Raw genomic sequence first — 15,194 nt, forward strand, 5'->3', positions numbered from 1 at the left:
GTCCTGGCCGTGGCCGTGGACGCTGATGCAAGGACGATCCATTATACCGACGTCTTTCAGCCTATGAGTAACTTAAAAGTAACATCTGTCGATGTGTGGCAACGATCGCGTAACGTGCCAACAACACGTTAATCATAGGTTAGAAATAAGTTTCGGGTACGCTAAACATTACCTCAGCGTGTCTCAACTTATGATTAACTTACAAGTAGCATGTGTTGACGTCTGTCAACGATCGCAGACCGTGCATACAACTTGTGGCCAGCGTTGCGGAACGTGTGAGTCATACGCCGGCATACGTCGTGAAATTTCAAGCATGAAAAAATTTGAGGACAACCAAAAAGTACAACGTTTAAAGCCAACGTACAACGACGTATGGCAGTGTTTTTCAGCGTGCTCTCAATGTTATCAAAACTTACCCATAACGTATTCAACGTGTGCCAGCGTTTTAGAAAAAAAATTCAAAAATCGGCATACGTTGGCTAAAACGTCAAGGTGTGACCGGGCCTTAATGGCTGCAGAGTAGGAATTATTTAACCAAGAATTGGTAAGAGATATAGACTTGAAAGAGAATGGGATATAAGCCTCCATTCCTGCAACAATAACTTCAGATGTACATTCAGCAGAAATTGAGGCATCACCCGAGAAGAAGCAGTATCTTCCCAGGGAAGAAACTTCTTTGTCAAAAAGAAGTTTCGTAAACCTGTCCAGTGAGCACTATTGAAATTCCAATACTGACGTTTAGTCTGGGCAGCCAGAGGAGAAGGAGTGGTGGAAGGTAAAGAGACATTTACGAGATTATGGTCAGAAGAACCGATTGGAGGTGAAATTGTGTGGTTGTAACGCAACAGATTGGAGGTGAAGAACAAATCCAAAATATTGGAAGAGTGGTCATGACAATCTGGAATATGGGCAGAGTGGTTGAAAATTTGTTCCAAGTCATTGAGAATGGAAAATGTAAGAGCTTCAACTCCCCCAATGTCTGTGTGGGAAGATTGCAACCACTTCCTGTGGTGTACATTGGAGTCTCCTTAATAGAGGAATTCTGCTTGAGGGTGTGAAGATGTCATGGCCTCAGGGGGCAGGATATGAAGATAGTCAAAGGTCATAAAATTTGTCGGGTTAGGAGAAAAGTTGGTGAAACAGAGAAAAATGGTGATTGTCGGGAGACAAATAAAAATTTCTTTTTGATGATTTAATGTATGCAATGATAGATTTTAAGTGCTGTTAAAAAATTGAGCACTTATGAGATGGTGATATGCAGCCATCTTCCTAAGAACCCTTCTGGCAATACACAAGAGTGCTGGCACCCTATCAAAAGAGACTCTTCAAAACTTCCAATCGATCGACCCATATTTGCCTTGGATGTTTGAGCTGATCCCTTACATCTGCAGTCAAAATAATGGCCTTTGCTGAAAAATGCAGACATCTAATTTGCGAATCTAGGTCGGTGGATAGCGAGTACATTTGGTTCTGGTCCCTGTGTTGGCAATGCCCTGTTGAGATGTCTCTCCATCACTGTCCTCTCTAACAGAAAGATTTTTTTTTTTAACTTGGAAACATTACCTGTCACTATTGGAATTGTTTTTAGCAGTTAAATCTTTAATTTTATCGTATTCAACTTCCATCATGAGTTGCAGAAGGTCCTGGTCATCATCATGACTTCCTGGAAGCTGTTAGTCGAGCCAATGGTAAAGTAAGGTTGGAAAAATGGATGAACACGGTTTATAATCAGTAATAAGGAACATATCTGTACGCTGAAGATTATCAAATATAACTACCATGAAACTCGTACCTTGCTGGTTTTGCCGCTATTTGCAGGTTTTATGTTTTTTAACTCATGCTGCGACTAATTGTTGCATCATAAATGGTTGGCACCTACATGTTGTACACATAATGAATGTTGTCCGTTTGTTAAACTTTTTAAGTGAATGGATGAGAAAGCAAAAGTTGAAGTTGTAAGGTAAAGAAAAGGTGGTTCCACACTGAACTTTCTCTTCTGCTGGCAGCTCAGTATGTTGGGGTTTTCAGAGTTGAGACATGGCCTGTTTACGTGCTAAGTTTCTCTTGGTCGGTTTTGTCTCGTCTCGCCTTTATATTTTGTACTTTATATTTCTACACAACTTGTAGATTACACTGCATGTGCGAAGCATAAAGCGGGGTTAAGCAATCCGTTCACCTTGTCTGTCTGTTTACAGACGTCAGTTTATGATCGAGGAACTACTTAATTTCGATTGAATGTTATATTTTGCATACAAATCGGAATGTGAATCGGAAAACGAACCGGTACTTTAACAGTACTTTGGTTCTGAATGTGTCCCGAGCACGTATATACAGAGAGGAGTGAGATAATTTTTTTTACTTTGCTTGTCTGGCAGTCAAACAAAATTAAAAATAATTCCAAACAGGAAATTTACTGTTTTTCGTGACGTCATACAGAACACAAACAGGCACGAAGAACTGATGTAACATGTTAAATAAGGTGGTGTCAAAGATGCTGTGTCAACGGCTATAAACTTCCAAATTTTTTTTTTCTACAAACTTTAACATCTTTATTTTATTTAAATTCAATTATACGCTTGAATGCTGCAGAACACAAATTGCTTCTTGGGAATTTCAAAACCCTCTAGTTTAGCAGAACTTGGCCGTAATATAATGGTATTTTACAACATCTTAACCAATCAAATTTGCAGACACCGCCCATGTCCTTTTTTTCATGTTTTTTTTTCAAGACTGCATTGGGTAAGGTGTTCTATGAACTCTCTAGTTTATTTATTCTGTCGTGTGTATTCTCACCCTGTTGTATGTTTTTTTTTTCTGTGACTTGTTTGTGAAGCACGACCAACTTCCTCTGGTTGGTGCACTCATCGAGGCTTGTCTTCTGTTCCATTTGCACATTTTGGGGACTCTCTATCTGTTATAGTTTTGTCTGCACCCTGCTCTGTCTGTTTCTCTCTTCACCTCCATTTTTTTTTGTCAAACTCACATTATAAGACTGTAATATATCATCTCTCCTTCATTCTCCACTCTTACTCTTCACACAGACTGTTCTCCAGACTGTGAGTTTTCAGGTTTTTTTATTTTAAGGTAGAGAAATTTTTGAACAACTTTAACCCCCCTCTGCTGCGTGGCCTGATGGATGGCATCGGCACACAGGTCTCAAAATCTTGCTTGATGAGATGAAATCTCCTCCATCTCTCCTCTTCAACAAACCCTTATCTTCAGGTTGTCTCCAATAAATGGAAGAATTACATTGTTGCATCAGTACAAAGAAAGGTACCAAGACAGATCTACTTAATTACAGACCAATCGGCCTCCTTTCCATTATCAGCAAAGTCATGAAATCCATCACTGCAGCTCATCGGAAGTCACATCTGTTTTCAAATTTTCATATTTCCAGTTCAGCTTTTGTTCAGGCCACCCAACTCCTGACATGGTATTTCCACTGACTCATCAGTGGATGGATGCACGAAACCAAGGCTTCCTCTGGGATTTTAAAAAGTGGAGCTAAAATATGTGGCAACCCCCCCCCTCCCCCAAAAAAATTACCAATTTTGTTTTTTCTTGCAGCCAATGTACTATTTCTCCTTAATTAATCAATTACCAGGTGAGGATTTCATGTAAGCAAGATGACTCAAATTAAACTTGCTCAGTTGTGAATGTATTATGTGACATCTTTCCAGGGATTTCTTTCCAGGGAGTAAAATGACAATATGAGAGAGCTAATTTGTTACTGCTTAAAAATACATACATCACATACCGAAAATAAAAAACCTCCATGATCCAGCTAAAAGTGGGTACACCTCAGAGCAGCGTCCTTCGGCCTATACTACCAAGGAACTTTGGTGTCGGACGCTATTTGGCCCATCATGCCTGCGATACACCAACAGTCCAACACCACATGCTATCATCCATTCACATGCAAGCTATCAAGCTGTTAACACCACAACCCTGACAATATCCCAGTACCCCTCTATCTCCAATGCATATAGGTATCTAATTCCAATTTAAGCATATCTACTGTTTCGACTACCACTACCTTTCTCGGGAGACTATTACAGGCATTAACTTGCTAATTTATTCAGACAGTAATATTGGCAGAGGAGACTGTGGGGTCAAGAACTACTCCCCATCTTATTACTGTCCAAACTCTCCTCTTCTTTACTCTCAGGCTATGGCTCCTGGTCCTGTCACTGTCTATTCTGTTATGAACTTATTCTGTTCATACCCTTCATTATCTTGAATATCTCAAACAAATCTCCCCCTTTTCTGCCAAGGTGATGCTTTGTTCACTCACTTCTTTGGACTTGCTTTCTTCCTTGCAACTTGCTCTTTTCATTGGAATATTCCAAATCTTTCCAATCTTGATTTGCTTACGTTTCCAAGCTAAACTTCATCGCTATTGGAACACGAACGAACACCGCCTTTTTGATACAAAAACTCTTCTCCTCCACCCATCCCCCCTCCTTTCCCCACTCTCTCCTCTTCTTCTCCTCCTCCTCCTCCTCCTCCTCCTCCTCTCTCTCTCTTTCAGCCACAATTCCCACTCTCTCTCTCTCTCCCCCCAACTCTCTCTCCCCCAACTCTCTCTCCCCCCCAACTCTCTCTCCCCCCAACTCTCTCCCCTCCCCAGACTCTCTCTCCCCCAGACTCTCTCTCCCCCCAAACTCTCTCCCCCCACCGCTCTCTTTCCCCCCCAACTCTCCCCCCAACACTCTTCCCCCATCCCCCTCCAACTCTCTCCCCCATCGCTTCCCCCTATCTCTTCCCCCTAACTCTCTCTCCCCCAACTCTCTCTCTCTTCCTCCCCCAACTCTCTCTCTTCCCCCCCAACTCTCTCTCTCTCTTCCCCCCAACGCTCCCTCTTCCCCCCCAACTCTCTCTCCTCTCCCCCTCTCTCCTTTCCCCCCTCTCTCCTCTTCCCCCACCTTTCCTCTCCCTCTCTCTCTCCTCTTAGTCTATCCTGCCTCCTCTCCTTCCTCTCTCCTCCCTCTCTCCTCCCTCTCTCCCCATCCCCTCATATATATCTCTATATATCTCTATATATATATATATATATATATATATATATATATATATATATATATATATATATATATATATATATATATATATATATATATATATATATATATATATATATATATATATATATATATATATATATATATATATATATATATATATATCTCTCTCTCTCTCTCTCTCTCCTCTCCTCTCCTCTCTCTCTCTCTCTCTCTCTCTCTCTCTCTCTCTCTCTCTCTCTCTCTCTCTCTCTCTCTCTCTCTCTCTCTCTCTCTCTCTCTCTCTCCTCTCCTCTCTCTCTCTCTCTCTCTCTCTCTCCTCTCCTCTCTCTCTCTCTCTCTCTCTCTCTCTCTCTCCTCTCTTCCCCCCCCTCTCTCTCTCCCCCTCTCTCTCTTCCCCCCCTCTCTCTTCCCCCCCCTCTCTCTTCCCCCCTCCTCTCTCTTCCCCCCTCCTCCCTCTTCCCCCCCTCTCTCTTCCCCCCTCTCTCTCTCTTCCCCCTCTCTCCTTTTCCCCCTCTCTCCTTTTCCCCCTCTCTCCTTTTCCCCCTCTCTCCTTTTCCCCCTCTCTCCTTTTCCCCCTCTCTCCTTTTCCCCCTCTCTCTCCTTCCTCCATTCTCTCTCTCCTTGCATCGCGTCCTACAAGAAATGGCTATTGAAATGCGTATCTCTGTGAGAGAGTCATCGCAAACCTTGCAATGAGAGGCCAATGAAACCTCAGACTTATATGGAGCAAACTAAATGGCGGCGATTTGATTTTGAAGCCCCGCCCTGAATGGACAGACTGGCAGACATTGTATATATTGTTACGGTTGTGGAGGTAGATGGAGGAATTTAAAAGGGAATTTAGCATTGAATGGGGTAGTTTGGTCTGTGGACGTGCAGGAGGCATCTCCATGTAGTTAAGTAGGGAAACTGTGAGATTAAGTGTTACATGTCACAACACGGGGGGTGGTGCAGTGTTAATTAGCTATGGTTTAAGAATAAGCTTCCCCGGTATGTAATTGCCATCCTGTGACTTTTCCCTATGTCTTTATAACCAAAGCATGATAAGAAACAAGCAAACGTGTGGAGCAAGCAGAAGCCCCGCCTCGAAGGGTGTCGGCGAGTGAAGTCATGCCCCCCCCCCAGGCGGATGATTGATGGTCGTGACGTTAAAGTGAGCTGAGCAGGCAGAAGCCCCGCCTTCCCTGGTTTCGTGCAAGCAAGCCACGCCGCGGAGGCGGAAGGTTGTTAGGGCTGACGTCGAAGAAGAAGGGTTGGAGATGTGTGTATATGTGTATATTGTTGTGGTTACCAAATTCGCAAACCACCATTCAGGTCCCTTAGGTGAGATATCTCCGTAAGTATATGTGTAGTTAGGCCCAAACCCGTTGTCTAGTGGGAATAAATGTTATTCATGCGTGCTGCGACTCTTCAGGATAGCCGTTTTTCTTTTACGATCTTTAATTTGGACCAACCGCCATTGTTACCACCACCAACCACCATTGTTACCACCACCAACCACCACATCAACCACCCACCGCGGCGCCGCTTCACGTCACACCTCGCAACCGTCGCATCGCCACCGTTCTTGCGCCGCTTGTGGGTACCGGTGTTGGACTCGTGCAGGGCGCGCGCCGAACAGCGTGTACAAAACCACAGATTTTCCACTTCAAAAACGGATCAAAAACGACACACGCCCACTTTTGTTCCGTCCAATCGGTGAGCGAGGGGCGATTTGGCCCCGCCCCCAGGGCGTTGGAGGGCGATCGATATATGCAAATTTATGGATCAAAAAGCATTCACGCCCACTTTTTCTCGGGCCAATGGGGAGCGAGGTGAAAGGTCGAAGGCAGGGGGTCAAAGATGAGAGAGCGAAGCCACGGGGCTTATATAAGCGACCGCGTTCGTCAGTCGAGAGAGAGTTAAGACTTCGCGGGCGGTGGAGTTAGGAAGAAGAAGCAAGAAGGAGTTGGTCGTCGTCGTGTGCGTTGGAGTCGGAGCGGAGGGGACGGAGCTGTGGAGAGGCGGCGAGGGCAGACGAGGGGGTGCTCGCGTCGTGCAGGGAGCTGCACACCAGGGAGGCCGACGGCGCGACCTGGCTGAGGTGGAGACGCTCGTCGCGGGACTCGAGGCAGAGTGGAAATCCTCTATACCCCGAGCATCAGCAACCCCCTCCTGTTTCCCCCCGCGCTGAGATAGTGCGACCAAGGGGGCCCCTTTCCCACCCCTACCAGACACTGCCCGCGAGGCCCGCGGAGTTGAGGCACCATCGCCGCTCCGCGTCTCATCACCAGACGGGTAGGCCCGACCCGGTCTCGGCCTCAGGCCCGCCTCATCTTTGAGGGTTCTCTTTTCTTTTGTTTTTGGGAATGTGTGTTGTCGGCGCCGTCTGTGAAGTAGAATTGCATAAGTGTTGCCGTGTGCTCGCGTAATCGGTATTAGATCTGCATTGTCGCATTTGCTTTTTGTGTAAAAATTGCATTGTGTTTCTCTTCTTTTCTATGTGCTTTTGGTGGAATTGAATATGTGTGCTTTCCGTTCGTCGCAAATAAATGTGCTTTGTGTTGAACTGTTTCCCGCTTCGCTTCGTCATTTCTTTCATTGAATCCTCATCTTGCTTCACGTAAAGGGTTGGTAGTGGGCTGAATACGCCCGATAATTAATCGAACCGTCGAGGTCGACGAATAACACCGCTCGGTTATCCCGATAGTACGGAACGGGTCGCTTAAGTGGCCCGTGTCCGAAGTCGACCTGCGGCGAGGTGCGATCGCCTGGTCTACCCTCCGTGTGGGTACTTAGGTAGGTCGAATTTGGCGAGCAACCCTATCCCACGCGGGGGCTGATTGGCTCGATCGCGGTGAGACCGAAAGGTCCACCCGTGACTGGTTCCCGGCGTTAGTCCGAGAGGGTCACGACTGGATTGTCCGTCCGGTGGGCGACGTGCCGCGATTCGAGTTACGTGGCCGTCGGCACGCCGGCGGGCGCGAATCCGTAACACTGGTGTCAGGTCGTGCGATACAAATTCATCGCCCTCCTCGCGGCACTGGTATCGGAGAACAGGAAAACGGGCTCTCCTGTCTCCGGCTAAATTCACGGGAATCGGTCCAGGGGTGAGAGAAGCGACCCCCGATTCCCTCCAAATTACGAGCGAGCGAAATTAACCCTTTAAGAGAAGCAAGATGGCGTCTCAAGGCGAGCGGGAGCCGGGGGTATTAGAAATGGATGTAGAATGTGTAGGATCCATGGCCCAGGATGGAATGCCCGTGCAGGAACATGAACTCGCCCAACTGAACCCAGAGCCCGAAATGGGTGCGGCAGCGGCCGCGGTGTATGACACCTCCCCCCCCCTCTCCACCAAAACCCTTCCCCAACCCCTGCCGAAACGGCTCACTCAAGCGCACCCGACATGGCCCAGCTATGCGCCATGCTGGCGGCAATGACAGCGAAGATGAATGCGAACATGAACAAGCAAATGGACGAAGTAAAAACGAGGATGGATGCGAATACACAAAAATTGGATGCGAATACACAACAAATGAACGGAATGGAAACAAACATGAAGGAGGAAATAAAAGAGCTACGGGGTGAGACGCAGAACATGGGCCGATGCCTGCAGGCGGGCATGAAGGCCGTGACCAGGGAGCTGGGAATGGCGACTCCACGTGTGGGAGCAAACGAGCTGGAAGGGGGTGCAACGGCTGACAGGCCCGCGGTGGAGGCGGGTAAAAAAATAATTCGGGGGGCGAATTATTTCGGGGTGGGGGCGAATAAAAAAATAATTCGGGGGGCGAAAAAAATAATTCGGGGGGCGCGGTGGAGGGTCGTGACAGAGGAATCGACGGTGACCAAGAGGGAAAAATTAAATGGGGAGACCAAAACGTGTGAGACGAGACACGAGGTGACGACGACAGAAACTTATAAATGTATAGAGACACGGGAGATAGAAAAAATAGAGGAGAGACAACACGATGAAGACGGGGTAAGTGACGCACACACACAGGTAGTGGAGGACAATGGGGTTGAGCTCGCGGAGCGTGTAGAGACCCAGTGCGAGCACCTGGATGGCCTCCTCCAGGAACGAGGGGAGGGAGTCTGCCCCCTTGAGGCGAGTCACGACCAGGTGAGTTCGGTCGTGCTTTGCGAGGTTGAGGGGACGGGTGCTGTGGACAGGTGCACGGAGAGCTTGGGGGGTATAGAGGCCCCGGAGACCCTTGTGGGGACACGAATCCCCAGTGTGGTTGTCCCTGTGTGTGTGGTGCAAGGTGTGAGTGCGTCCCCGTGTGTGGAAGCGACCCCGTGTGTGAGTGGTGAGGTGGCGATTGTGCCAGAGTACGTGCTTCCCAGCACGCCGTGTGTGGATGAGGCACCGTGTGTGGAAGAGGCCGTGTGTGTGAGTGAAACGGCCAGTGTGGATGAGGAACCGCGGTTGAGTGCCCCCGCGTGTGTGAGTGAGGCACCGCGGGTGAGTGCCCCCGCGTGTGTGAGTGAGGCACGGTGTGTGGATGAGGCCGTATGTGTGGATGAAACGGCCAGTGTGGATGAGGCATCGCGGGTGAGTGCCCCCGCGTGTGTGAGTGAGGCACGGTGTATGAGTGAGGCACTACGAGTGAGTGAAAGGCCGCGAGTGCGTGGAGCCACGTGTGCGAGGGAGGTTGCATGCGTGAGTGAACGGCCGAGTGCAAGGGAGACCGTGTGTGTGAGAGAGCGGTATGTAAGGGAGATGTCGGTTGGCATGCGGGAGCACGCAGCCGCGTCTCCCGGTGTGAATGTAATGGAATGGACTGTGAGCGTCGTAACACGCAGGTGTGCGTGGGTCGAATGGCGACGACGGCGACATGGGAGGAAAGAAAGCCGGGTAGCGGCTGTAGTTGTTTCGGGGACCGTGCCGGGTTCACCCAGCAGTGAGCACGCGGTCCGTGCTGTGCAACGCACGAGACCGCCACGTGCTCGCTTGCGAGAGTGAAGTCCCGGTCCGGAAACGCCAGCGGTGGATTTGCCGATCCCGCGGACGGACAAAGTTTAGGCAGGACTACGGATTTGGACCGGACGGGTTCTCCACGCGATCGTGTGTGTTAAGCTCCAACGGGCAAAGCACATGTGTTCGCGTGGGGAACCCCTCGAGACGTGGGGCTTGTGTTTTTTTTTTATGCGCACGGTGACGCCATGGCTGCACGTGGGGTTGGAATCCGGCAGAAGGGGAATTCCTGCCGGATGGTACCGTCCAAGGAGGGACGAGGAACACGTGCAGCTGCATGACGTCACGGGCAGGTGTAAAGGGCGCGGGCTGCGAGTTGCCGCGCAGGTGCTGCGCATGAAAAAAAAAAAAAAAAAAGCAAGCCTCACTTTCGGGTGCACAGGATTCCTGGGCAAGGGGTGGAAGACCCCCTTGACCCTGGGCACAGGATGGAAACTAGTTAGGGGGAAGGGTTAGCTTAGTTAGACCGACTTCATGGGGCAGGGGTAAGTCCTCATGGAGTCCGTGGAATGGATTAGTTAGAGGGATGATAGCGAGATTTAGGTTGGGAAATTGATTAATGGGATTATTTGGAGACAGTGACAGACTTGTGGATGTGTAGCGGGGACGTAGTTTAGCTACGTAGTGTTAAATGGAACGTGCTACTAGTTTAAGGGACGACGTGGGAGCACGAGTTAGTTAGGGGAGGTAGTTAGGAGGATGGCAGAGTTCAGTGGTGAGTGTTTTGAAGACTTGGTGAGTGAAGTGGAAGCGTGTGCTTGGTGAGTGAGTGAGGCCAGCGGGTCTGTGTGAGTGGAGCGAATGGCGAATGCATGGTGCGATGAGTGATTGGGGGGAGGAGTGACTCCCGCCCAAGGGACCCGGGGTCAGTGTAGAGTGAGTTAGCTGGGTTAGTTAAATTGAAAAATGGAGGCTGTTTTGTTGTTGGTGGGAGTGTAGGCTCGAAACCCGTTTGGAGGGGTGCAGGAGCCCTGTTGACAGGCTGGGAGCGTGGCTGCGAAAAGTGAGTATCGCTGAGTGGGTACCCCGGGCACCAGGCTAGTCGGCCGTAGTAGGCCAAGGGCCCATGGGGGGCCGGGATAGCGTAGTGGGCACGGGTGCGCCTGCTTGGTGCGGGGGCCCGGGGCGCCATTGGCCGCGTGGGCAGTGTTGTGGGCACAGGTGACCCTCGGAAAGGGGCCTGGGAAGCCAGCCTGCCACGTGTGCGTTTCAGGGGAGGTGCCATGGGGGGCACTCCCCGGTGTTAGGGAGCTGGTAGGCTTGGAGGCAGTGTAGTGCCCGGGGGTGCCATAGCGGGAGATTCGGCAGAGGGTCGTGCCTGCCAAAGGGAGCCACGTGTCCCAGCCAGGAGACCGTGTGAGGGCACGGAGAGAAAATTGGGGGGCGAGGCCCGAAATTGTGAGGACACCAACACAGGCGACGGGAATCTGGGTTGTTAGAACCAATAGTTTAAGCGAGAGGCGCTTGTTGAAAGCCCCGGGGTAGTTTAACAGTTAAATGGTTAGGGTAGATTAGGAGATGTACCCCTCCGCACCATCCATCCCCTCGCTGTCGTTGTGGGCCGCTGGACCCACTTTGGTTATAGATCGCTGAACTCTGGGGAGGCCATTCTGAGGCTTCGTTGGGCCTCGACACAGGACGTTAGCTCTCCCTTGTTCCCCTCCGGGAAGGGAACGTAGGGGTTGGGAGTAGGCTAGGTGACAGGATAGGTTAGCCGAACAAGGACGATAAAGGGGGTTAGGGGACGATTTATAGTGGGGAAGTAAAAATAAAAAAATTTAAAAAAAATAAGTTGGGGCTAAATTGGGATTTGACAAATTAAGGGAGTGGGTATGTACAGTGACAGGCAAAGGCGATAGGTGGGAGGGAGACAGGTAGGTAGGTCCGAGCCCGCCTTCCAAGTGGCCAGCACCACCGCACTCCCTCCACCAACCTCCACTGAACGGCAAAAGCTGGCCAACTTCATCGGCTGGCCGTGTTTTGCTTCAAGGCGGAGGCCGGCCAACTTCATCGGCAGCTGTTGTTTTGCTGCAAGGCCTGTGCCGGCCGGATCATCTGCAGCTGTGGTGCTTCAAGGCCTGTTCCGGCCAGTTCGTCTGCCGGCTGTGTTTGCCTGCAGCGGCCTCCTTCTTCTGCGGGCTGTGTTTGCCTGATCACCTTTGCCATGCCATGCCCACTGCCCCTGTTCACCAGCCCCGTTCAATTTTTGCTTTGCCCCCCCCCCCCTGTTCATTGCCATGTGCGCCAGGATCAAGGCAACAGTTTGCAAGCTGCGAGAACTGCCCTGTTGGCAGCTACAACACGGGCCTGCGGTGGCGGCCCGTGCACCGTGTTTGTGTTCATGCATCCATTCGTTGTGCTCATTGCGTGTGCCACTTGAGCTGGCACGGAGACTGCGTTGTGCAGCCCATGCACCGTTGTGGTTCACCGCGTTCAGTTCAAAACTGAAGGCCTTGGACTGCGTGTGAGCAGCCAGCCACGTTCCCTGTCACCTGCATTGTTTTGAGCCAGAGACTGCATGCGAGCAGCCTGGCTCCCTGCTAACTGCTTTCTTTTTGCAGAGTTCAGTGATCCTGGGCCATGGTTTAGTGTAAAATTTGTAAGTTAAGGTTAAGATGTACTGTAAATATGAGTGCGCCCCCGGCATGTATGTCTTAGCGCCGGCAATTTTATTTAAGTCGTCCGTGTGAGTGAGTTTGTTTAGGTAGTTACGCAGCCCTCAGGTTATTTATTTTGGGGACACGAATACCATGAATGTCGCACTCAGGGATCCGTAGGTAAAATGTACTAGGGGAAAACTACACATGATGGCACACGAAAATTTGACGACTCGGGACGAGTCTGTAAAAAGGGGAGGGGGTAGTGTTGTGGTTATCAAATTCGCAAACCACCATTCAGGTCCCTTAGGTGAGATATCTCCGTAAGTATATGTGTAGTTAGGCCCAAACCTGTTGTCTAGTGGGAATAAATGTTATTCATGCGTGCTGCGACTCTTCAGGATAGCCGTTTTTCTTTTACTATCTTTAATTTGGACCAACCGCCATTGTTACCACCACCAACCACCACATCAACCACCCACCGCGGCGCCGCTTCACGTCACACCTCGCAACCGTCGCATCGCCACCGTTCTTGCGCCGCTTGTGGGTACCGGTGTTGGACTCGTGCAGGGCGCGCGCCGAACAGCGTGTACAAAACCACGGATTTTCCACTTCAAAAACGGATCAAAAACGACACACGCCCACTTTTGTTCCGTCCAATCGGTGAGCGAGGGGCGATTTGGCCCCGCCCCCAGGGCGTTGGAGGGCGATCGATATATGCAAATTTATGGATCAAAAAGCATTCACGCCCACTTTTTCTCGGGCCAATGGGGAGCGAGGTGAAAGGTCGAAGGCAGGGGGTCAAAGATGAGAGAGCGAAGCCACGGGGCTTATATAAGCGACCGCGTTCGTCAGTCGAGAGAGAGTTAAGACTTCGCGGGCGGTGGAGTTGGGAAGAAGAAGCAAGAAGGAGTTGGTCGTCGTCGTGTGCGTTGGAGTCGGAGCGGAGGGGACGGAGCTGTGGAGAGGCGGCGAGGGCAGACGAGGGGGTGCTCGCGTCGTGCAGGGAGCTGCACACCAGGGAGGCCGACGGCGCGACCTGGCCGAGGTGGAGACGCTCGTCGCGGGACTCGAGGCAGAGTGGAAATCCTCTATACCCCGAGCATCAGCAACCCCCTCCTGTTTCCCCCCGCGCTGAGATAGTGCGACCAAGGGGGCCCCTTTCCCACCCCCTACCAGACACTGCCCGCGAGGCCCGCGGAGTTGAGGCACCATCGCCGCTCTGCGTCTCATCACCAGACGGGTAGGCCCGACCCGGTCTCGGCCTCAGGCCCGCCTCATCTTTGAGGGTTCTCTTTTCTTTTGTTTTTGGGAATGTGTGTTGTCGGCGCCGTCTGTGAAGTAGAATTGCATAAGTGTTGCCGTGTGCTCGCGTAATCGGTATTAGATCTGCATTGTCGCATTTGCTTTTTGTGTAAAAATTGCATTGTGTTTCTCTTCTTTTCTATGTGCTTTTGGTGGAATTGAATATGTGTGCTTTCCGTTCGTCGCGAATAAATGTGCTTTGTGTTGAACTGTTTCCCGCTTCGCTTCGTCATTTCTTTCATTGAATCCTCATCTTGCTTCACGTAAAGGGTTGGTAGTGGGCTGAATACGCCCGATAATTAATCGAACCGTCGAGGTCGACGAATAACACCGCTCGGTTATCCCGATAGTACGGAACGGGTCGCTTAAGTGGCCCGTGTCCGAAGTCGACCTGCGGCGAGGTGCGATCGCCCGGTCTACCCTCCGTGTGGGTACTTAGGTAGGTCGAATTTGGCGAGCAACCCTATCCCACGCGGGGGCTGATTGGCTCGATCGCGGTGAGACCGAAAGGTCCACCCGTGACTGGTTCCCGGCGTTAGTCCGAGAGGGTCACGACTGGATTGTCCGTCCGGTGGGCGACGTGCCGCGATTCGAGTTACGTGGCCGTCGGCACGCCGGCGGGCGCGAATCCGTAACAATATATATATATATATATATATATATATATATATATATATATATATATATATATATATATATATATATATATATATATACACACACATGTATGTATATACGTATATATCAGGCAAATCAGGGGCAAATCCAGGAATTGGGAAGGGGGGGGGGGTTTCCAAATAACAGAAAATTATAAATTTTCCAAATAATTTCCAAATAAATTACTGTGAGCTGTTCGTGGTTTATTGATTATTAGGTACTGTATTGATACAGTTTTTCTGAGGCTTCTGGCCTTTTTTGTGGCACACTTTCGTGGGAGAAGGAGTTCTGGGGTGACCAGGGAACCCCTGGGTTTGCCACTGTAATGGTAAATTAATTTGTTGGGAAAGGGGGGGGGGGTTTCCGGGCAACCAGGAAACCCCCCTGGATATATATATATATATATATATATATATATATATATATATATATATATATATATATATATATATATATATATATATATATATATATATACATATACACATATATATATATATATATATATACATATATATATATATAGCCTGGTGTGTTGGCGCAGTGGTTAGGGCAGCGGCTTGGGATACAAAAGGTCCTGAGTTCAAGCCCCGTTGAGCCACTGAATTAATACACCAGGGGGTTGACTCAGCCTGTCATCCTTCCGAGGTCGGCGAA

At 49.8% G+C, this 15,194-nt stretch overlaps 1 protein-coding gene across 6 annotated transcripts in view; it reads left to right on the forward strand.

The window, feature by feature from the left end:
• The window catches only part of ANKRD13C (ankyrin repeat domain 13C), a 189,373-nt gene that overhangs the window by 151,690 nt on the left and 22,489 nt on the right, over positions 1–15,194 (forward strand). Inside the window, exon 13 of one of the 6 annotated variants that reach the window (XM_085885684.1) lies at positions 3,154–3,273. The exons of the other annotated variants lie outside the window; for them this stretch is intronic. Within the exon in view, the coding sequence (XP_085741810.1) occupies positions 3,154–3,236 (83 nt within the window). The 3' untranslated portion in view covers positions 3,237–3,273. The remainder of the gene's footprint in view (positions 1–3,153; positions 3,274–15,194) is intronic. 6 annotated transcript variants of the gene reach the window in all.

This window comes from Eptatretus burgeri, chromosome 6 (genome assembly GCF_056783735.1).
Source record: "Eptatretus burgeri isolate ZD-2024b chromosome 6, Ebu_testis_v1, whole genome shotgun sequence".
NCBI classification, from domain to species: domain Eukaryota; kingdom Metazoa; phylum Chordata; class Myxini; order Myxiniformes; family Myxinidae; genus Eptatretus; species Eptatretus burgeri.